Consider the following 25,826-nt stretch of genomic DNA (forward strand, 5'->3'; position numbering starts at 1 on the left):
TCATCTGCTGCCACTTTAGCATCACGCACAGCCCTTCTCGCCCTATTCCTCTTTTCCTTATACCTCTCATATGACACCTCATCCTTCCTTTGCAGCCTCATTTCATGTGCACTTGTCATCTCAGCCACAGCCATACTTACTTCCTCTCACCACCATTCACTTCCTTTTCTTACACCACCACCCACACGTCTCACACCACACACTTCTGCATGCCCCACCACAGCACTTAAACAACTGCCATTCCTCCTCCACACTGCTATTTTCCTGATCTTTCACTGCGTTCCACTCATCTTTCAATTTCTCCTGATACTCTATAATTTTCTCTCTTTTATCCAACTCACTCACTTTCAAAACCTCCCTGCCACACCTAACCCTCCTAGCTCTCACCCATCTCTTACCTACTCTTAACTTTCCCTCCACCAGATAGTGGTCAGACATACCTCCACCCTTCCCTCTCAGAACTCTCACATCCAACAATCTTTGTATTACATTTCTAGATACAACCACATAGTCCATCAGTGCTTTATCCACAACCATTCCACCCTCCTGTCTCACCCATGTATTCTTATAAATATCTTTCTTCTCAAGCAGCATATTTCCAATCACTATCTCTCGCTCAACACATATCCCTATCATTCGTTCCCCATTTTCATTTCTTCCAGGCACACCATGCATACCAACTACACCTTCAACTGCTACATTTCCCACTCTAGCATTCAGATCTCCCATCATTACCACATTCACATTCCCTCCAAAACTCTGCAGACACTCATCAACATCATTTCAGAAGGACTCCCTCTCTTCTTCATCCCTTTCACTACCAGGCCCATATGCACTCACAGACACCCATAACTCATGTTCAAACTTCGCTTTCACCCACATCTGTCTCGATGACACCTTCCATTCAATCACACACTGCTGTACTTCCGGACTCACTAACAAGGCCACACCTTCTCATGCCCTTCCCCTATCAACACCTGATAATCCATTCACACTTCCAAACACTCACCCTTCCCTTTCTTCTTCGTTTCACTTAAAGGTAACACATCCAACTTTCTTCTCACAAACATTCTCCCAATCTCCTCCCTTTTAGCCTCAATTGTACTACATCCACGCACATTCATAGACCCAATCTTCAGGGTATGGGGATAACTCAATCCCCATCCCTTTCACTGGCCTGTCTCTTGTTAGGAACTAAAAAACAGAGGAGGGGGTCCCTAGTCCCCTCACCCTGCCCCTTTTAGTCGCCTTTTTTGACATGCAGGGAATACGGTGGCAGTATTCTTCCTAACACAACCTGGCCGCAGAGTAGTAGTACCACCCCATAGTGCGGCCAAATTGTGTCCCCCCCGCCACAGGGGGGACACAGTCCCCATAAAAATTTTAACCTCCAAGGATTGCCAATAAGCTTCTTGATAGTCCTTATTACCAATCAAGAAAAAACTTGACGAAACCAACACGTCAGTGGCCGCCTAGCATCACACATATTTTGCAAGGAACCACTTTCGGTGCAATCATTAAAAAAAAAAAAAAAAAAAAAATGCTATGTGAAACTATTTTTGAAAGTCATTAGTCATCAACAATAAAGGAAAAAAAACTATACTGATGTCATCAGCATGGAGTATTTGCATACATCTCAATTGTCAGATACATACAAATGAAGTACTTGTGAATAATACACAAGTCAGCCAAGCAGTATAATTTTTATGAAGGTATAATTCACAAGAACTGAACTCACATAATTACCTTAACCCAACTATTTACGTCAACACATAGTGTCTTCACATACCTTAAGAGCCGAATTTTCTCGACCAAAGACCGTCAGTTGATAACAAAAGTCAGGCACAAAGCCTTTTTTTTTCTTCACACTTGTTGCACTAAAGGCAAAAACATGAATTTTACTGCTCCTTCATCATTATTATTATTTTTTTTTTTCCAGCAAAGAAGCTAACCACATCGTAAACACATCCGACTCATTTTATGTCCGATTGTTTGCATTTAAACTACATCACACGTCACTTAGTCCAACAATTTTACATTTTCCTTTGGAATAAATACTTTTCTTGTGTTTATAGCACATTCAGAGTGCTTAGGTCTAACAAAAGTTAGTTTGGAACCACGTGCTCAGAGTTCTGAGAGGAAATTAGGAGCAAGGAAATAAGCAAATAAACGCATCTCATCACAGCGACCATCCACACAACACTGGCAGGCAGTGGTAGGTGGTATGGGACATGGGCATAGTACTGTACTGTACTGTTCAATGTTTTTGTGAAAAAGCCATGTTTTAGTGAGCATGGGTGTGCTTTGGGGATAGGGACAGGCATGTGCTCTGATAATTCGAATTTTCGGATATTTCAACATGGGGTTCCCCCCCAATTAATTTGAATTAGAGAGGGTTTACTGTAAATGGTTTTGCAAGTCCTGAAAAAAAAAATATTCTGTGAAACTGTTTGTTTGTCAGTACTCTGTAGAAAAGGAGATCAATAAGGTGTCATCTGGTGTCATCTGCATTGCCTGATGTGAGAGACCATCGTGGTGAACTAGGTGGCTGATGATTTCACAACAGCAGGTGGCATTGTCACATATACTGTGTATGAAAATATTCAGTTTCAGTCAGCTGTATGTTCATTGCAATACAGTCTGCATAAAAAGTTTTGTTGCCTTTCCTACCACTTTCTCCATGAACTTTGAAAATCAATCTGGTGGACATGCAGTAACATCACTTATACGACTTCAGGCTGAAGTCATAATGAAGTCATCAGTACAGTATTTGTTGCTGTGGATTTTTCTTACTTATCTTCAAAGTGTGTGGAGAGAAAAGCAGGAGAGGTGACAGGACTTTTGATGCCAGCTGTACTTTGGTGCAGTGATAGAGAAGAGAGGTAAATGTGCAAAGGAAGTACGAAGTGGAGCACTGTAGTACAGGGAAGGAAAATGGCTGGTTTTGGGAAGGCCTTCGTACTTACCTTCAGAGTGCATGGAGAGAAAAGTAGGAGAAGTGATGACTTTTGATGCTAGCTGTCCTTGGGTGCATTGATAGAGAAGAGAGGTAAATGTGCAAATGATGTATCTATCTATCTATCTATTGCCAGACACCATAATCCCGTAAAGGGTGGCCATTTGACACTGAGTTACAGTAAAAGTCCAATTCTTCGGCATCCAATTCCCCGGCAAATCTGACATTTCAGCAGTTTTGAGAAATAGTCCCATTTACGAAAATCTCTGATGGTTCGGCAGATTTTCCGATTTTTTTCGTCCCCTCTACTTCTGGGGACTTCTTCCAGCAGTAACAGACTCCAATCAACCCCTTCTATTGTACATATGTAAATAAGGAACCTACTTGAACTTGTAGGCCTACTGTACCATTACATTTATATACAGTATGTTACCTAATTTCTTTATTTTTCATATTCATGTATAGTACTATATTCATTACAGTATTGTACAGTATCAAACAGTATACAGTACTCTCTACAAACACATTTGTAATGATATGAGTAGTGATGATAGTGTTCACCGAAACATATAAGGTACTGAGTGGGTAGGGTTTTTGATAATTCGGCAATTTTGATTTTTCGGCACTTGCCTGGTCCCATAGATGCCGAAAAATCGGACTTCTACTGTAGTTGTTTTACAGGGAGTGGCACCAACCCTCCACCAACCCACTTGTTGACACGTAGGGAGCACGTATGGTTTGGTTATATGGTTACCACCCAGCGTTGTAAATGGGTTCTTGGCTTACAGGAAACCATTTGGCTTGTCACTCAATGTAAAGCCACCTGTAAAGGAAAGAAAAGGAATAAGAAGTGACAGGAAAGATAGGAGAAATAGGAAGAGAGGAGTACAATGTGGAGTATTACAGGGAAGGAAAATGGCTGGTGCTGTGAAGTCATTGATATAAACAGAGATCTGAGTTCAGCAGCCATGAGAGGCTTGCATGAAGGATTGTCTGCGCCTGCTTTATCATGTGGGTGTGAGACTTGGGAGTGGTGTGAAAATAAAAAGAATAAGAGCAATCGAAATAGGATAATTATTGAGGAATATGTGTAGAGTGTGGAAAGTGGACAGGATTAGGGGTAAAGTGATTAATTTAAAATAAGGAGTAGGAAGTTGGACACTAGGGTTGAAGAGAATGTGCTTAGATGGTAAGGACATGTGGAAAGAATAGATGTTAGTATGGTGGTGGAAGAGTGTACAGTGTATGAGCAGTTATGAAGGTGGGAGGAAGCATGGTAGGCCAAGAAGATGGATAGATGTGGTAAATGAATGTGTGAGAATGTGAGGTATGAAGGTTGATGAGGTTGGGAAACTGACTTGTGTTTTGGGATGGTTTGAAAATTTGTTGCCATCTGTTTTCGTCTTGGTGACACGACAGTTGTTGGAGTGAACCATGTAAGTGTGGATGTTTATGTCTCTGTAATGGAGTCAGGATTCTGGGGGGGGGATGGATGAGTAAATAAAAGCGTGGCCCATTTAATTTGGCAGACCTCTTTTAGATCCGCTTCTCCAAGGATTTTTCTTGTCCCCAGAATCTTACTTCATCCCATCCTTAGGTAGGAAAAGAAGTTGTTATGATGATGATGATGAGGAGGAGGAGGAGTAAGACAAAGCAAAAGGAAAATAACCCACTACAGGCCATCAGAGGACCTGAAAGGGATACTGGAGGATATGCAGGGGGTCCCAGTGTTATGAGTAGTTATGTTTATGGAGATCTGCTTGTTTAGTGAGTGCTCGTTCTTGTATGACGGAGCACTGTACATGAGCTGTGGAAAAAGACAATTCAGCTTACACCTATAATGGTATGTAAGGTAGTTTTAAGGGGGGAATAAAGGTTAGTTATATCTAAAACACACATACAGACTTAACATATAACCATTCATAATGGATACAGTATCTAATGTAATGGCAGCATAAAGATCCCTAAGAAATGCCATTGGAATTGCAACCACATCCACAATCTCCGAACTCTGGCTAGTAACTGCATATGACTTCCATGGTAAACGCGAGTGAAGTAACCTTGAATAATAAACATGTCAGCCAAACAGTATAAATTTGTATGATAACATAAGTCACAAGAACTGAACTATCGTAGTTATTTGACCTAACTTCTTACGTTAACACATAAACTTGACGCATATCGTAAGAGCCAAATTTTTCTAACCGATTTACCATCTGGTCCTAACAAAAATTGGTCACAAAACCCATTCACACTCATTGCACTAAACAGGATAACTTATGAATTTTACTGCCTCCTCATCATTAACCTCTTTAAAGCTTTTATCACTTTTCGTTAACGGGTCTGCCTATATTATACTAGGTCTGTTCAGAAAGTGTCCGACCTTAGGTTCAAAAAAATAAATTGCTGACCTGTTGAGTTAGGACACTAATCCCCCTCAAAGTAGGCCTCTTCTGACTTGACACACACAGCCCATTGTTCTTTCCACTGCTGGAAATATTTTTCAGAGTCGGTTTTTGGCATCTGCAGGTGCCTCGTTACATTTGTGATGATCTCGTCTCAAATCGGGAACGCTTCAGCGGAAATTTTAGCATGGGGAGTAACCAAGAGTTGCATGGAGCCATGTCTGATGAGTAAGGAACCTGCCAGACCAGCGGGATGTTGTGCTTGGCCAAAAATTCCTGAAGCAGCTGAGAAGAAAGGGCATGGGCATTGTCATGGTGCAGCTTCCAACTTGCCTCTTTCCAAAGGTCTTGTGTTCCATTGAACTGCATCATAAATATGACGAATAACTTTGAGGTAGTAGTGTTTGTTGACAGTCTGACCTCTTGGTGCGTATTCGTGATGTACAACATCATGGTAGTTGGAAAAAATTGTCAATATGCTAGTGCATTTTATCCTGTTGTGGACCTGTCATGCTCTTCTTGGCTGAGGCGACCCTGCATGCTTCTGCTGGAATGAATGACTGTGCTTTGTCCTCTGGTTTGTACCCGTACACCCAAGTCTCGTCTCCAGTGATAATAGTCTTCAGAAAGTCTGAATCGCAATTTACACACTCCAGCATGTCATGAACAATGTTCATCCTAGAGAAGAGATCATGACACACGTGATGAAGCACCTGCCAGAGATACTGAGAACCGACTTTGAAAAATATTTCAGGCAGTGGAAAGAACACTAGGCTATGTATGTCAAGTCACGTTAAAGAAGGGTGCCAAATCCCCGATCATGTGCTTCTCCTCACAATGTTCATCCAGCCAGCTCAATCTCTTGTCAGTCCCGTAGCCTCACCGGCTTCCAGACCTCTCTTCCTCATGCACTTATCCACCATAACCCTCCACCTTCACCTTGGCCTACCTCGCCTCCTCCTTCCATCGGATACGCCCAGTTATACCTTTTTCACCACTCTGTTGTTATCCATGCTCTCCACATGACTATATCATCTCAGTACAGTGTCTTCAGTTCTGGTGTCCACAGATTTCCTTATTCCACATCTTTCATGAATCACATTATTTCATATCCTATTCACTCTCTGAACTCCACATACATTCATCAGCAGTCCCATCTTCACTGCTCTCACTCCTGACTTCTCATTTTCATGCTACACCATAGTCTTACATTCATATGTTAAAGTTGGCACTAACACTCCTTCATGTATGCCTCGTGCAGTTGTAGCACTCAAGGCTATGTTTCTTATCAAGGCCTTCAGTGCATTGGCTACTTTTCTTCCCTGTGCCACTACTTTCCACTTCTTTTGCACATTTTCCTCTCTTTTCTATCACTGTACTTAGGTATGTGAACTCTCACCAATTCCAGTCACTCTCCATTCACTGTAACATCGCACTAGGAGTCACCTTCTCTCTCGATAACCATCACTTTACTCGTCTTCATTTACTCTCAAGGCATGATGCTCACAGACATCAGCAAAACTTTGCACTGTTTTACCAGGTTCTCTTGCAAGCAGTACTGCATCATCAGCGTAGAACAAATTTGAGATATTCCATCCATCACCATTCATTACCAACGCCATCCCCCTCTCCATTACAGTAATCCCGCATATTTCGCGGTAGTTACGTTCTTGTAACCCCCGCGAAAAGTCAATTCCGCGAATACTCTATTAACAATTGAATCTTACACTTGTGTCCACCATGCTGCCCATCACACAGTCCATGTCCATACTGATTGCGAGACAATTCGCCGTCAGACAATTCCCCGTCAAAACATGGACGATTCCCCTTCATAACAATTCGCACCCTGGATGATTCCCCGCCATTCTATAAATATACTAATCAATACTTTTATCAATATACTTATTAATTAATCAATACTTTAATAACTATATTTCAGGGGGATCCAGCAAAGTCTATGTTAAGTAGCGTAGGTTCTGGATATTATTTATTAGTTGCTCCTTTAGTCAATAATTAACTTGTTTCTTCCTCGCTGTAGTTGCCTTTGAATTATATTCTAGCGTCACCCATAGCTATCTTCATTAATGAGGGCGAATTGTTTTGTGTTTTTTGTGACTGCGAATTGTCCCGAAACCTCCATACTCATCCCGAAATACCTTCTTACAAGATTGAAAGCACATACTCCATTATGAAGGAAAAACGTAAACACCGTACTGTAATACACAATTATCTACACATTTATTCACAAAACAGTACAAAATAAAAAGATGCATTAACTGGTGATAGCAAACACTCCCACGGTCGTTTCTTAGCTTGTCCAGTAACAATTTTCTCTGCTGTCATAACTTTTCTTGATCGTTTTGTCACTTTGGAGTTCTTACTAATTGTATTATTAGCCTTTGGTGAGGCTGGCTTACGTCCTGGGGCCATGTGGAAAGCAAGTGGGAGGCAAGAGGCTCGTATCATACTGCGGTTACAAGTACAACAGACACATGAGGCAGTCAGGCGTGGAGTGATGAATGCGGGGCAGAGAGCAGTGTTACCATATCCAAACAACGAAATTATGCTAGGGCAATGAAAAAATTATGCTAGATTGAGCAAATTTGTTCCAAGTAAAAAATGAATTATGCTAACTTGAAGCTAAATGATAAAATTCTATACATATTCGTGCAACATATCAATTATGTATTGTTTACTATGAAAATATTAAAATGAACCTACATACAGTAAGAGGATAAATATCGGTTTTCTGCCCATACTGCTTTTTCCCACGAAACTTACGTTTTTCTGATGGATTTTGATGTGATTCATTCGATTTTGAGCATCATTTCCTTCAGAAATAACCAGATTTTGAGATATGACCCCCCCCCCATCCCCCTGCAATAATGGGGGATCTTTGGGGAATCGGAGGTTATAGGGAGGGGGGGAAACACAGAAAATGGTCATTTCCGACTGAAATGAAGCTGAAAATCGAATGAATCGTACCAAAATCCATCGGAAAAACCTAGGTTTCATGGGTAAAGTACAAAGCTCAAACTTATCCTAACCTAACCTAACTGAACCAAACCGAACCTAACCTAACCTAATCCAACCTAACCTAACCTAATCCAACCCAACCAAGCCCAAACTGAAAGTAACCAACTATTCAAACATCTTCTTACCTTATTCGTCTCCCTCCCTCTCTCTCTCTCTCTCTCTCTCTCTCTCTCTCTCTCTCTCTCTCTCTCTCTCTCTCTCTCTCTCTCTCTCTCTCTCTGATTTGTAGCTTTTATAAGATTATTCCAAAAATATTCCATTCCATTCTATATTATGCTAGAATGATTCTAAAACTTCTAATATGCTAAAAAATATTCCAGACTCGAATATTTGATCAAAATTATGCTAAAAGAATAAAATTATGCTAGATATGGTAACACTGGCAGAGGGGCCGCGGGAAAGGGACAGACTACAGAGGGTGGCGTGAGTTTACCGCGCTACAACTGGAAGCTGCGGGAATTTCAAATTTTTTGTTTTCTGTATATTCAAGGATATTTTAGTTGAACTTATTAATGCTAAGAAAATCCCCGAGAGGGCAAAACCGTAGACAAAAAATCCGCAAAAAATGCGGGAGTACTGTACTCATGTTTTTACTTCTCTCATTGCCCCATCCATATATATATTGAATGACCATGGGGACATCACACAACCCTATTGCATGCCCACACCATTCACATAGATGCCCATTGACCCATACACATGCTTCACAGTAGTCGTGGCGCATGACTCTGAGGTTGTCATTATTATACCCTGGCAGCTTACCATTCAAAAGTGCGTCTGATTTCATATCATACACACAAATCATATTACATGTATTATGCACGAATATTATTATACACGAATCACGTACGTCTCATATTATACACAAAAGCAGACACACTTTTGAATGGTAGGTTGCCAGGGCATGATAATAACAACCTCAGAGTCGTGCACCTTGACAAAACCATCATAAAAACTCTTGACGGCATCTAGCAGCTTACCATGTACACCGTACATGCGCAAAATCTTCCACAATCCTTCTCTGTCTACTTTGTAGTATGCTTTATCCAGATCCATGAATGCCATAAACACCTTATAGTCCTCACAAGCCTTCTCCAACATCTGTCTCACCACAAATATTTGATCCACACATCCTCTGCCACTCCTAAAGCCACCCTGTTCATCATTCACTAGGAATTCTGATATCTCTCTTACTTTTTCTGTAATACTTTTTCCATATACCTTCCCTACCACATTCAATAAACTTATGCCACGATAATTCTTGCACTCACTTCGCGCACCTTTATTTTTGTACAGGGGTACAATCACAGCCATTTTCCACTCTGCTGACACAGTTTCACTCATCCATGCCTTCTTGCATATCTCCAATAGTCACTTCATTTTGCTCTCTCCACTACACTTAATCATCTCTACATACACCTCAACAACCCCAGCTTCTTTCCCATTTTTCAGCTGCTTCACACCGCTCTTTACCTGTGCAAGTATTACTTTTCCTGGCACTGCATTCCTTCTGCACACCCTCAAAATAACTCATGTTTACAGTGGCTCTGCTCTCTCTGTTCCCATTCATCAGGTTTTCAAAATATTCTTTCCATCTGGTCTGTACTTCATCCCCATGGGTTAATCTACCACTTACATCCTTCACACCTTCAGATTTTTCCCCGTTTTCACTGCTACATTTCCGCACCTCTTTCCAGAGTAACTTCCTATTTTCAGAGTAGTTTGCATTCATTTTTCTTCCTAGATCATCATTTACCTCCTCCTTTTTCCTCTTCACTAGTCTTTTTACATGCTTCTTGCTCTCAATATATTCAGTTCTTATTTCAACTGAACTCCTGTCCTGTAACCATTCTAGCCACTTCTTCCTCTTTTCCTCCACTGCTCTCTTAACCTCTTCATCCCACCATGCTGTACCTTTCTTCTTTGTTTTTACTCTTGCCACACCGTTACAGCATTTCTAACTAAGCAGTTCGTATATGCATTCTACAGGCTGTCCAAATCCATTTAATTCCAATTCACTTATTCTAACTCCTCCTCTACTTTGATCCTGTATTCATCTGCCAATTCTTTGATCCTCAGCTTCTCGACTTTCAGTCTATCTCCCTGACTGCTCCTTTCTCTCCTGGTCCACCTCACTGCTGTCAGCTTGATCATGCATACCACAATCATATGACAGACCTCCACATCGTCCTCTCACGGCCCTCGTATCAGCAACCATTCCCAGCATCGACCTCTCTACGAGCACATAATCAATCAGGCTTCTTTCAACAAGATCCCCGTTCCCTCTGTACCACGTATATTTACGTGCACCTTTGTGTTTGAAATATGAGCTGCAAATGCATATCATCCTTTCCTGACACATATCCTTCAGTTGCTTCCCATTTGTTTCTCAAAAGTGCCAGTTCTTCCATAGGGAATTCACTAGCGCTCAACACACATATATATTATTTTTACAATTACAAGAATTGTGACATCTCTCATATACAGTAAAAACTGTCTTAAATCATGACTTTGCTGTACGGTATACAATATGAACATTGTCCCATTTCATTGGGGTTGAAGTGCCCTTATATCACCTCACCACCGCCAGGACTGGCTCAGTGTCTTGCCAAGGCCTGAGGGAATGTGACAGTGAAATTTGCAGGATTGCATTTTAAATTTTCTTTATGTGCAGTTGGTAACTGATTCTCAGATTCTTGACTGATGCATGTAACAAAATTTTTGGTACTCATAACACTGAAAAGTGTCTTATATGTCAACCCTGTAAGACTGAATTCTTATATAATGGTAGACCCTTGCTTTACCGTACCCTGCTAGACTGGATATCAGATTTAACAAACACTTTGAGGTCCCAGGACAAACCATCATGCATACCGGATACCGTCAGGTAAATGGGAAAAACAACGTGAACATTCTGGACAACTCTGGCCTATTGGATCAGACCGGCTCGCTTCCCACTCATGGGGGGACCCAGGAAGTAGTTACCAATGCTGGCGGTTGTTTTTCCCACCTGCTTAGGCTAGTCATGAAGAACTGCTAGGACATGGGTGTGAAATTATGGGGCAAGTAAGTGCAAAATGGGTATAGTTTTCATTTTTAACCCCTTATGGGCAGACGACTGTCAGTTATATGATTGTATGGGGTGACATGTTTTTGGAAAAATAAATTACAGCAAGCTCGCCCCTAACGCGAGGGTTTTGTTCCAACTGTGGCACGTTCGGCGCGAAACCTTGTAAGTTTTAATACTCCTTATTTTGCTCCCTAGACCCCCTAAATGTGGTGTTTTGCTGTTATCGGCCATTGGTAATCAATATGAAGCACTTTAAATGATTAGAAGGTTTATTTAAAGTTATAACTTACAAATACAGTACTGCACAGCAAAACTTCAACACACAAATACGTAAACACAAGGCAACATTCCGATGCCGATTGGTTTCGGGACAGTTCATCGTCAAGTCAATTCGCCATCACAACAATAACAAGACAATTCACCGTCATTAATGAAGACAGCAGTGGGTGATGCTAAAATATAATTCAAAAGCGAAATAAGTATATTTATAGAATGACAGGGAATTGTTCTGGGTGCAAATTGTCCTGACGGGGAATTGTCCATGTTTTGACAGGGAATTGTCTGATGGCGAATTGATGATGGAGAATTGTCTCGGAACCCGCTGATCATGGGTAGTCATATAAATCACGTTAACTGGTTACAAGGCTTTATTTAATGCTTTAACTTTATTTAAGTGCTTTAACATACATACCAGAACAGTAAATATTTAACTTACAAATACAGTACCATGGAAAATCAGTGCAGCAAATCTTTAACAAACAAATAAAAAAGACAGTATTCCGACGCCTATCAGGTAAACTGGTTATAAGACTTTATTTCTTGCTTTAACGTTATTTAATAGTACTTTAACTTGTACATAAACGTACCAGAACAGTAATGTAAATATTTAACTTACAAATACAGTACTGTGGAAAAGCAGGACACGATCTTGTGATCAAAACAAACCGTGTGTGGTGCTGCACTGATGTTTGAGGATTTGGCCTTTCAAAGGCTGCCTCTCTTGTGTAAATATATAGTTTTTGTAATGGTTCTTTAATCTTACATTATCTTATACGTATCCCAGCACTAACCACGTATAATTGTGAGCGCGTTCGGCGAGAACGTGTTCGGGGCGAGCTTACTGTATCAAGGAATAAGGCTAAACATGCATAAATCGATGAAAATGTATGTAAAACAAAGGTAAGAGGTGTTACTTACGTGGTCATACTTCTGCTGGATGTAGGATGAGGAGGGGAGGAGCACGTACAGGCAGCTTATCACCAGGAATGCCTGGGGCATGGACTCTTCACTCATTTTCTTCTTCTTCACCACTGAACACTAAATTTATCATTTATGCATTCTTTACACTGTTCATTGTCTTCAAAATCGTATGTATGTTTTTTCAACTTGAACACTTATAACAATAAAACTTACATACATATATTCTGTTTTACTTGAACACTTATAACACAACAACTTGTGCACGTATATTCTATTTTACATGTTTCAAGGCTTGGGTAGGTAGAGGGCTGGACAGTAGGTGACAAAGATGCCATATCGCCCAGTTTCACCAATAAATTAGGACAGAAAATGGCCGGACATTATGTAATGATGCCCGCCTCCTCACACACAGATGTTACATAATGTCGCCCGCCAGTTAGAGGTTTATAGTAGAATATGCCATTTCACTCATTTATTTGCTTGAAATCCCACTTCAAGGGGGACCATTGGACTTACTGGATGATTGGCTTTATTGCATCAAGCTTCCCCCAGTTGATTCAGTATAGAGAGGGACTACTGTATACCGGTATATACAGTATTACACACACACACACACACACACACACACACAGTGAATATTAACACATGGATTATATATGGTGGTTAAGAAAAACAGGTGAGAGATTGGAGTTTATTCTATGATGTTTCAACCAGATGTCTTAAACATTGACCTCAAGGTTACAGGTTTGAGCTACTGCTGGAGGTTTTGAAACTTGGAGAATTGATGTTAGATGAACAAGGCTGACTCAAGGAAGCTTGTTTAAAGCCTCTCAGAACAAATTAACAGTAATCACTCTAATATCCGGACGCCCAATAACCGAACATCCCCACTACCCGGACATAATCGTCCTGGGATCCAACAATCCCAAAAACATAAAAAAATAAAAAACGATTTTTTCCCATCCGTAATTTGAACTTACCGCGCGCGCCGCGGGAGAGCATTGTTTTGGCGCGTCATTCATCCGACATCCGATAGAGCGCCGCTGCATCCTCCCCACTTCCCACCTGTCTCTCACCGCGAGTGTACGCTCGTCGTAATGGCTGCCCACGTGATCGCTTTTGTGGTGGTGCCCTACCTGCTGCAGGGCCTCCTGCTGCTCTCAGGCCTCCTCTTAGTGTGTGTGATGATGGCCCCGCCACCTGAGAAAAGGAAGAGAGTGGTGTTGACTCTGGAGAAGAAGAGGGAGATATTGGAGAAAGTGGATGTGGGTTGGTCTTCTTCCCGCATTCTTCGCGAGTTCAACCAGGCCCGGTCTACTTTGTTTGATATCAAGAGGTCCTGAGACAAACTCATGCAGTACACGGCTGACTTCTCGTCGAGAAGCAAACGCAGCGTGGAAAGGAAGGTTATGTTTACCCCCAAGTTTGCAGAAATCGACCGATCCACGTTGATTTGGTAACGACAGCAACGTGCTGCTGGTGTGATGGTACGTGGAATGGAGCTGAAGGCTGCTGCTGAGAAGTTCGCCAGGCTTCACGACGCCCTAGACTTCAAGGCATCTGAGGGTTGGCTCTTCATGTTCAAGTTGCGGCATGGCCTTACCAACCGTAAAGCACATGGCGAAGCATTGGACGCTAACGAGGATGGAGTTGATGAGTTTCGGCACAAGGTGAAAGGCTTGATCGACAGAGAGGGCCTAACTCTCGGTCAAGTCTACAACGCTGACGAAACTGGCCTATTCTATCGCTCGCTGCCAACGAACACTCTAGCCAAGGAGACGGAGAAGCGTGTACCTGGCCGCAAGCTTTCCAAGGAACAGATATCTGCTTTGTGTTGTGCCAGTGCTAACGGCATGCACCGGCTTAAGCCCGTTGTTGTTGGCCGTGCAAAGCAGCCTCGGTGCCTTTGTGGGGTGATGGATGTCCTTCCTGTCGTCTGGTACCATTCTTTGAAGGCATGGTTCACAGCTGTGATCTTCAAAGATTGGTTTCACCGTCACTTCGTCAAGGAGGTCATCCATTACCAGACGAAGACACTGGGAATCCCGCGCGACCAGGTAAAGGCTCTCCTTCTACTCGACGATGCACCTGCCCACCCGTGCGACAAAGACTTGGTTGCTGAAAATGGCTGTATTAGGTGCATGTTTCTGCCACCTAATACGACTGCTGTCATTCAACCAATGGACCAAGGAGTGATCGTGGCAACAAAGCGCCTATACCATCGGAAGTTCCTGGACGAGGTGATGGTTGTTCTCGAGGACGAGGACGAGCGCAGGGAGGGACGAGACACACGAGGCAAGCGGACTTTGGAAAACCTTCGCCGCTACAACATCAAGTCTGCGCTGTACAACTGGGCCAGTGCATGGAAGGAAGTCCATGTGAAAACTCTTGAAAATGGTTGGTCTCGTCTGCTTCTCAGAACGGATGTGGAGTACGATTTTCAAGGGTTTGACCTGGATGACTTCCATGCACGGCTACGTACGCACGGCGACGATGTAGATGTGGACGATGTTCGTGAGTGGTTGGATGACGACGAGGGCGATCCTGGGTATCAGACGTTGTCTGATATTGAGATCGCGTCTTCGGTTGCAGGTGTCAGTACCGAACTTGAAGTTTCCGACGCTGAAGGCGATGATGATGCGGACTCCTCTCAGCAGGACACTACTCCAGCCATCCCCAAGCTGAGCTCACTCCGGGAACATCTAGAGTTCGTCCTAGACTACCTGGAACACCCGGACTGCGACAGGGAGATGGGGCCCTTGGGACTCATGGAGGAAGTGCGTGCTTTCAGGCAGCGCATCATCAATCGTCAGAATCGTCGGTCATTGCGTCAATCAACCATTGACAGTTTTTTCAGGCCCGTGACCCCCTCTGTGCCCAGCCCTGGCTCCACTCCGTTGCCTCCCCAAGACAGGCCCTCATGCTCCGAGCCACAGCTCAGCACATCAGCCACGGTGGAGTCACCGCTCGACGTGAGTTTGCGGCTGTCTTCAGAGTCCTCTGCAGTGGGTACGCCATCACCATGACCCAGCGATGCACCCCTAGGTCGCCTGCCAGTGATACTCTCGGACTCTGACAGTGAATAAACAGCAAGAACTTCTCCACTAGACCACACAGGAATTTAGAGTGTTGTGCAGTGAAAAAAACAGTGTGTTGTGTTAAGGATTTAAAGTTGTGAGAGAAAAGACTCAATAGAAAAAAAATGTAACATAAATAGACTTGTTTGTTTTGCCTTTGGAAAATTTTTAAAAAATGGGAAAAGTTAAAGTGCAACACTAAGTTACAATGGGGCATTATTTGGACAAAAGTGAACACTGTGAAGAGAATGGACTTCTGTGTGTTATTGATTAAGTTCAGTGCAAGACTGCAGGAACAGTGTACTGCAAGTGCTTCAGGAAATCGTTCTTACTGTCAGAGTCCGAGAGGAGGCGGTTATTCATCGAGGTGGCCAGGGACTTGCTGTAAGTAGCCAGAATGTTTCATACTGTACTTTTTTCCCTACTATACTTACCTCATTTCACTCTTTAATGTCCTTTATTGGTGTGAATAGGGTGTTAGTAGCTATGCATGTGCAGAAGGAATGTGTTTTTCTGAGTTAGGGTAGGTTAGGGTCCATAAGTACCAGAATGTTTATTAATGAATGAACATACTTCGAAACCCTCATTTTATGTTTCTTTTGCATTTATTTCAGTCATTTATGTGCCTTATTGGTGTGATTTGGGTCATAAATAGGTGCTATGCATGTCCAGAGGGAGTTGTATAGGTGTTTCTCTGGGTTAGGGTCCATAAGTACAAGTCCATAAGCTGGGGCCCAATATCCGGACAAAACCAATAACCGGACCTACCTATGGCTCTATCACGTCGGATATTGGAGTGATTACTGTAAAGCTGTTAGTGTACCACACGAGGTTAAGTTTATATAAGAAAGGAGATTAGATGTGGTGGTACTTTTGAGGACACTACCCTAGTTGCATGAAAGATATTTTCTTCAAGAAAAGGCACTGAGAGGCTTAAAGTCACAGATTGATAGAATCACATGATGGTTATATGCATTTAATGGGTTGTGCTGGAAGAGGCAGCATGGTAATTTAATCCCTTTAACCTTAATTTTTTTTTTTCCCTCCCATTCAGTTATATTCATCTAAGGAAAGGCTTAAAGCTTAGGAGTTAGATGGGTATATAGGTATATGCTTTGAATGGGTTATGCTGGAAGAGGCAGCATGGTAATTTAACCCCTTTAACCTGATTTTTTTTTCCCCCCCTCCCACACAGTTATGTTCAGCTAAGGAGAGGCTTAAAGCATCGGAGTTAGATGCAATCTTTAGTAACCCTGTCAATGCTATGATGTTTTTGTAGAAGAACTGAAAAATTGGTATCAGCAATAATAGAATATAAAGTATATCATCTTAAGTCCAGTTCTCACTAGCTAAATTGTGGCCGTTTTTTTCGCCGATTTGCAGGAGGGAAAATGCTGATTTCGGCATTTCTCCCGGAAAGGTGTTCACACATACGGGGACTGCAGAGGCAAGAAAGCAGCAAGTATTTACAGACGAAGATGGACCATCGTACCTGTACTAGGTGTGCAGCTCATGCTCTTGCACTTTGCCTGCTTCAAGATGAAGCCTCACGGCCGCGATTTAGCTCGTATGAACTGGCCTACTGTCATTCAGCTTTCCGTGGGCTTCAGGGGCCATATGCATAAATTTTCTTAAGCATAAAATCATGTATAAAGTTTTTCATGCATACCTTTAACTCATACTTAATCATACTTTTATACTCATGCTCATACCAGATACACCCAAACTGGAATGAACATTAACGTAGTAGTAGCGTAAACACACAAGATGTCGTATTTGTCTTCGTTCCCAGAGCTTTGCCTTGTTTGGTGCATCCATTTAAATCGGCCCGGCCTCTTTTTCCCGATTCTGGCAAAAAATGACCGACATGTCGGTCTCTTCTATCTATCTATCTATCGCCAGACACCTCAATCCCGCACGTGGTGGCCACAAACAGATCGCCTCCACGTCGCCCTGTCCCCTGCCATTTCACTGCCCTACTCCCAACTCACACCCCCCTCTCCCATATACCTCTCCACTCCATCCCTCCATCTCATCCTCGGCCTTCCCCTCCCTCTCCCACCTTCCACCTCACTCACACTCTCCTCGTCAGTCTCTCACTCCCCATCCTCTCCACATGGCCAAACCACCTCAGTGTGTTCCTCCTAACTCTTCCTATCACATCCACATCCACACCATAATGCTCCTTTATATCCTCACTTGTCAACCTGTCTCTCCAAGTGACTCCACAGGCTTCTCTTAAATAACTCATTTCCACTGCTCTCACTCTTGACTTGTGTCCTTCCAATAACGTTCAAACTTCACTTCCGTTGGTTAGAGTTGGTATCACAATACTGTCATGTAGTAACTTTTTCACTTTCATGCTCACTTCCCTGTTTCTTATCACTGCTTTTTAAGGAACCAGCAACCTTTCTTCCTTGTTGTACCCTTTCAAGCACTTCACCCTCCAAACTTCCATCGTTACTCATCACACACCCCATGTACTTAAACGCACTCACATTTTCCATTTCCACCCCATCCAACCTCACTGTACATTCACTGACTTCACCTCTCTCAAAGGCCATCACTTTACTCTTCCTTACATTCACCTTTAGATTCCGTTTCCTACACACGCTCCCAAACTCATCAACTAAGCCTTGCAGCTCCCCTTCGTCTTCACTCAACAACACAGTATCATCTGCAAACAACAGTACAGGGAGTTTCCAAGCACTACCCTCTCACACCAGGGCCATCCAACATCCACTGCCCTACCTTGTACCTCTTTTATTACCCCATTCGCGTACAGATTGAACAACCTTGGAGACGTGACACATCCCTGTTTCAACTCAACCTTCAAAGAGAAAATTCGCTTAATTCACCATCCACACGCACTGCAGCCTTAGCACCATCATCCCGGCAAAAAAAGTGGCCGGAATTTCTACCAGGAAGCAGATTTCGGCAAAGAACGGCCTTGATTTTGCTCATTTGAACTGGCCTTTAGTCTGTCTGTCTGTCTATCTATAGTCTGACGCCCTAATCCCACAAAGGGTGGCTGCAGACAAAACACCTCCAAGTCGCTCTGTCACCGACCATTTGACTGCCCTTCCCCCAGTTCACTCCCCCCTCCTTCATATACTTCTCAGCTCCATCCCTCCACCTCATCCTCAGTCTTCCCCTCCCTCTCCCTCCCTCCACTTCATCTTCATACACTTTCTTAGTCAGTCTTTCATTCTCTATTCTCTCTACATGTTCAAACCACCTCAGTGTATTTCTCCTAATTTTCTCAACCACATCCACCCCACAACGTTCCTTCTCTTCTTCATTTGTCAACCTGTCCCTCCATGTCACTGCACATGCTCCTTTCAAGTAACTCATTTCCACTGCTCCCACTCTTGACTTGCTCCCCTCTAGCAAGGTCCATGCCTCTCTTCCATACGTGAGGGTAAGGATCACAATGTTGTCATGCAGTGACTTCTTAACTTCCATACTTACCTCCCTATTTCTCAACACTGCTTTCAGTGAACCAACAACACTTCCTTCCCTGCTGTACCCATTCAAGCACTTCATCCCCCAAAGTTCCATCCTTACTCATCACACTACCCAAGTACTTGAATGTACTCACATTCTCCATATCCTCACCATCCAACCTTACTGTGCATTCTGTGACTTCATTCCTCTCAAACACCATTACTTTACTCTTGTTTACATTCACTTTCAGATTCCTCTTCCTACACACTGTCCCAAATTCATTCACCAAACCTTGGAACTTCGATTCATCTTCACTCAACAATGCTGTATGATCAGCAAACAGCAACACTGGAATCTTCCACATCTCACCCTCATTCATTAGAGCCACCCCCACATCCACTGCCCTACCTTGCACCTCCTTTACAACCCCATCCATTTATATATTAATCAGACATGGAGACATCACACAACCCTGTTTCAGTCCCACACTTAGCTCAAAGAACTTACTCGGCTCACCATCCACTTGCACCATAGTCCTAGCTCCTTTGTACATACTTTTCACAGCACTCAGCAATTTCCCTCCACTCCATATATTCTTAATATAATACATGTACCATGCCTGTCTATTCTGTCATAAGCTTTCTCCAAGTCCTTGAAAGCAGCATACACTTTCTTTCCCTTCTCTAGATAATTCTCCACTAAACATTTTAGAACAAATATCTGATCTACACACCCTTTTCCCTTCCTAAGTCCTCTTTGTTCTTCTCCAACTAGCTCCTCTGTTATATGCCTAATGCTGTCAGTAAGTATTCTACCATATATTTTTCCAGTCACACTAAGAAGACAAATACCCCTATGGTTACCACATACTTCTCTCTCCCCTTTTCCTTTGTATAAAGGAACAATTATACCTGATTTCTAGTCCTCTGGAACGCTTCCCTCTTCCCAAGCCAATCTACACAACTTCCGTATCCACTCCACAGCAATCTCATCCCCATACCTCAGCATTTCATCACATACTCCTTAATTCCTGGGGCCTTTCCCCTATCTTGATCTTCTTCATTGCTTCCGCCACTTCTGCCCTACTGATCTCCTCCCTCCTCTCATCTCTTCTTCTCCCAGCCATTCCCCGACCATATATACTCGCACTGCTTTCACTCTCTACATTCAACAAATCCTCAAAGTGCTCCATCCATGTCCTCTAACAATCTATTATTCCCATCTTTCACTCCCCTACTATTTCCCCTTTCACACTGTCTTACTCTCTTTACCTCCTTCCAAAACAATTTCTTACTCTCCCTCCATTTTCACTCAGATTCCTCCCAAACTTTTCATCCATTTTCTTCTTACTCTCCTTCACGAGTCTCTTCGCCTCCCTTCTCCTGCTCACATATACATCTCTCTTCTCTCATCTTCTCCCCAACCTCTACTTGCTAGCCATTCACTATATGCCTTCTTCTCTTGTTCCACAGCTCGTTATATCTCAACATTCCACCATGCTGTCCCTTGCACACCCTTGCATCTCTTCCTCACCCCACAACCACCTCACATGCTGCACCTATCTCTTTTGTGAATATCTTACATACGTCTTCCACCCCTTCCATCTGCTCTAACTCATACCTTCCCAGTCTTTCTTCCACTATGCTCTTATTCTCTGCCATATTATCACTGTCTTGCAATTTCTCCACTTTTCTCACAGGAGCTGTTTCCTCCTGTCTTTCTCTTTGTCTCTTCACCCATTTTCTTTGCAGCCTTACCTTGGCATTCACTAAATGATGGTCTGAGATTCCATTCCCTCACCCTCTTCACACTCTTGCATCCAACACTTGTCTTCTCATTTACACATCCACACTCACGTAATCTATCATTGCCTTTCGTTCCACAAGTTCACCGTCCATCCTTCTCATGACTCTCCATGTATACCTGTGGATCATCTTATGCCGAAAAGTGTTAGCTATTGCCAACCCCTTACCAGTGCAGATGTCCACCAAAGCACTACCATTCCCATCTACTTCAGCTGGCACACCCCACTGACCAACCACTCCAGGCACTCATACATTCCCAACTTTGCCATTCATGTCTCCAGTCAAAAACACTCTCTCGCTCCTCTCAAACTTGTCCATGCATGCTTCTACACTTGCCCAAAATTCATCTTTCACTCTTGCCACTCGGCCCTCTGTCGGTGCATACGCACATGCGGTCCCAACCTTGTATGCCTACTTTCATCCTCACCCATACAATCCTTGCACCCACTGTTCCATACTCTCGTATATTCTCCTTCCACCTCTTGCATATCATCAGACATACTCCCTCTCTTGCCCTCTCATTCTCATTAACCCCCGCACATATTCCTAAACCGTATTCCCATTCTCTCACCCTTTCACCTTTCCATTTAGTTTCATTTAATCCACATACATCCACTTAAGCACCTGATCAATCTCTCTCTTGCTCTTTCACTTCATCATTCACTCATCTCACATTCCATGTTCCCACCCTTAGACTGTCCTTTGTCCAGTCCTTTGTCGTCAACGTATGGTCCGTCCTGGTCCAAGGCACTTTATTCGCTTGTTTAGTTAGTTCTTTTTATGGGGTGGGGCACTAACCCACCACCAACCCTTTTAGTTGCCTCATATGACATGCAGGGATACTGAGGGAGTATTCTTGAAATCCCCCTCCTCCCAGGGGTAGTGAAGTGGGTTAAGTCTATCTATCTGTTTATCTATAGCCCAACGCCCTAATCCCGCAAAGGGTGGCCTCAGACAAAACACCTCCAAGTCGCTCTGTCACCCACCATTTGACTCCCCTCCCCCCAACTCACTCCCCTCTCCCTTATATACCCTTTAACTCCATCCCTCCACCTCATCCTTGGTCTACCCCTACCTCTCCCTCCTTCCACCTCACCTACATACACCCTCTTAGTCAGTCTTTCATTCTCCATTCTCTTCACATGTCCAAACCACCTCAATGTATTACTCGTAATCTTCTCAACCACATCCACATCCACCCCACAACGTTCCTTCATTTGTCAACCTGTCCCTCCACGTCACTCCACATGCTCCTCGCAAGTAACTCATTTCCACTGCTCTCACTCTTGACTTGTTCCCCTCTTGCAAGGTCCATGCCATGCTTCCATACCTCAGGGTAGGGATCACAATACAGTACTGTTATGCAGTGACTTCTTAACTTCCATACTCAACTCCCCGTTGCTCATCACTGCTTTCAGTGAACCAACAACCTTCCTTCCCTGCTGTACCCTTTCAAGCACTTCATCCCCCAAAGTTCCATCTTTACTCATCACACTACCCAAGCACTTGAATGCACTCACATTCTCCATATCCTCACCATCCAGCCTCACTGTACACTCTGTGGGTTAAGTGAAGTTCATTTTTTGTGAGCTAACCATACGGGTATATGGGACTTTATTATACAGCTTTATTGTAAATGGAAGATTACTTGGAAAGACATAGATTAGTAATGAACAATAGGCTCAGCTTATTACGGAAAATTTATATCCATATGCGTCACAACTGTTTTTTGTTATGATAAATAGTGAAGCGGGTGAAAAATGGGAAAGCAGCAGGGGTTGATGAGGTGTATGCAGAGATGATTAAGTGTAGTGGAGAGAGCAGAATGAGGTGCTTGTTGGAGGTAGGTAAGAAGGCATGGATGAATGAAACTCCCAGTAGAGTGGAAAAAGGCATTGATTGTACCCCCATACAAAAATAAAGGTGAGCAAAGCAAGTGCAAGAATTATCTTGGCATAAGTCTGTTGAGTGTAGTAGGGAAGGTATATGGAAGAATTATTATAAAGTAAGAGAGAGACCAGAAGTCCTAGTGTATAATGAACATGGTGGCTTTAGGAGTGGCAGAGGATGTGTAGCTCTAATATTTGCAGTAAAACAGGTGGTGGAGAAGGCTTGTGAGAAGAACTATAAGGTGTTAATGGCATTTATGGATATGGGAAAAGCATATAACAAAGTAGACAGAGAAGGATTGTGGAAGGTTTTGCACATATACAGTGTAGATGGTAAGCTGCTAGGTGTTGTCAAGAGGTTTTATGATGGTAGTGAGGCGTGTGTAAGGGTAAATGGGCATTTAACTAATTGGTTCATGATCTGTGTGGGCGTTCAACAAGGTTGTTTGATGTCCCCATGGTTATTCTATATATATAGGGATGGGGTGATGAAAGAAGTAAAAACACGAGTAATGGGGAGAGAGAGAGTGGTTGTAATGAATGATGATGGATGGAATATCAGAAATTTGTTGTATGCTGATGATGCAGTGCTATTTGCAAATACCAGACAAGAGCTTGGTAGACTAGTGCAGAGTTTGTAGATGTCTGTGAGCATCATACTTTGAGAGTAAATGTAGAAATAAGTATAGTGATGGTTACTACCAGTGTGATGTTACAGTGAATGGAGAGAGACTGGAATTGGTGAGAGAGCTCAAATACTTGGGTACAGCAATAGAAAAGAGAGGCAAAAGTGCAAAAGAAGTGGAAAGCAGCGTGACACAAAGAACGAAAGTAGCTGGTGCAATGAAGGCTCTGATTAAAAAACAGAGGCTTGTGTGATGCAGCTGTGCAAGGCTTACATGAAGGAGTGTTAGTGCCAGGTTTAACATACAGATGTGAGACTATGGTGTGGCATGAAAATGAAAAGCCAAGAGTGAGAGCAGTGGAGATTAGCCTGCAGAGGAATGCGGATAGGATAAGGAATAATGTGATCTGTGAAAGACGCAAAGTGAGGAAGTCTTTGGACTCCAGAATCTAAGAGAGTGTACTGAGATGGTATGGTCATGTGGAGAGAGTGGATCATAATAGAGGGATGAAAAAGGTATATCTGAGAGAATTTGAAGGAGGAAGGAGGTGAGGTAGGCCAAGAAGAAGATGGAGGAATATGGTGGATGACTGTGTGAGGAAGAGAGGTATGGAAGTTGGTGAGGCTAAGGGACAGATAAGAGACCGAGCTGGTCGGATGAATTTTGTGCGGAGAAGCACATAACCAGGGATTTGGCACCCCTTTTTAACGTGACAGCATTTGGATTGACTCCATCAGGTAGGTGTATGTGAAGCTACAGGTTGTTGGTACACTGAAAGCAGTGATGAGAAATAGGGAGGTGAGTATGGAAGTTAAGAAGTCACTGCATGATAGTATTGTGATCCCCACCCTGACGTATGGAAGCGAGGCGTGGACCATGCAAGAGGGGAACAAGTCAAGAGTGAGAGCAGTGGAAATGAGCTACTTGAGAGGAGCATGTGGAGTGACATAGAGGGACAGGTTGATGAATGAAGAAGTGAAGGAACGTTGTGGGGTGGATGTGGATGTGGTTGAGAAGATTACGAGAAATACACTGAGGTGGTTTGGACATGTGAAGAGAATGGAGAATGAAAGACTGACTAAGAGGGTGTATGTAGGTGAGGTGGAGGGAGGGAGAGGGAGGGGTAGACCGAGGATGAGGTGGAGGGATGGAGTTGAGAGGTATATGAGGGAGGGGGGGGGTGAGTTGAGGGGAGGGTAGTCAAATGGTGGGTGACAGAGTGACTTGGAGGCGTTTTGTCTGTGGCCACCCTTTGCGGGATTAGGGCGTCGGGCTATAGATAGATAGATAGTTTTTTTTCTATCTGATGGAGCCAGGATTCTATGGGCTTGAACGATTAGTGAATGAAAGTGTGGCACATTGAATCGGGCAAACTTAGGCTGTCTGGACGTTGCTACTCCCAACCCTGCCCTTGGGTGGGAAAGGTGTGGATGATGATGATCCTTTTTTTTTTTTTTTTAATTGCTTGCTTATTTATTTCCAGGCCAGAAGTTACTTGCAGTCCCTGCCATATAAGCCTAAAGTGCCATGGCAGAGGCTGTATCCCAATGCAGATGCCAAGGCCCTCGATCTCCTGGACAAAATGCTGACCTTCAACCCTCACAAACGTATCACTGTGGAGGAGGCACTTGCTCACCCTTACCTGGAACAGTACTATGACCCTGCTGATGAGGTGAGATAAGAAGGGATTGCAGTAAATAATAAAACCAGAAAACATATAGAATAGTGAAAGAAAAGAGGACCATGAATGCAGTTAGATACATCTGAAGGTAGAGTAGTAGTGTGGATCAGGTTAGCAAGAGTGAATGAAACTTCCACATGTGACAGTTTGTTATGATATATTCAGTTAAGTTTCTGTAAGTGTCAGTTTCTTTTGATCACTTCAGCTACATCTGTTTTGTTGTTTAGGTTTTCAGAGAAGTCTGTTTAGAGTACTGGCAATGTTTGAGTAACATGGACGATATAGCCTGGATGCTGACCGTGGTACTCAAACATGCTTTGATCACATGTTATGTCTGCATGTAAAACCGTACAGTGTAGTCTGGCAACTTTCCAAAACTCTTGCTTTTACCCCCTATTACCACACTACTCCATATAAGTTACCCCCTACTTATACCCACCATCAGGTAAAACACCGAAAGAGATATGACTGTACTGTAAGTAAGAACATGAATGATTAAAACAACATTAACATAAATAAAAAGGTAAATAAAAATGTCAGCGAAGCAGCAATTCAAGCTTTCTTATAGACTTGTGTTCTCAAAGAAAATAATTTAAGTAATAGATACATCTCAGGTGATTAATGTTTGATTTTC

General features: G+C 43.0%; 1 protein-coding gene across 1 annotated transcript in view; it reads left to right on the forward strand.

Annotated features, from left to right (window-relative positions):
* rl (Mitogen-activated protein kinase rl) overlaps positions 1-25,826 on the forward strand; it is a 145,674-nt gene that overhangs the window by 94,121 nt on the left and 25,727 nt on the right. Inside the window, exon 7 of the mRNA XM_080276206.1 lies at positions 24,995-25,183. Within this exon, the coding sequence (XP_080132332.1) occupies positions 24,995-25,183 (189 nt within the window). The remainder of the gene's footprint in view (positions 1-24,994; positions 25,184-25,826) is intronic.

Source organism: Coenobita brevimanus, chromosome 64, assembly GCF_032717465.1.
Source record: "Coenobita brevimanus isolate Jiangsu-jjx chromosome 64, ASM3271746v2, whole genome shotgun sequence".
Classification (NCBI taxonomy): Eukaryota; Metazoa; Arthropoda; class Malacostraca; order Decapoda; family Coenobitidae; genus Coenobita; species Coenobita brevimanus.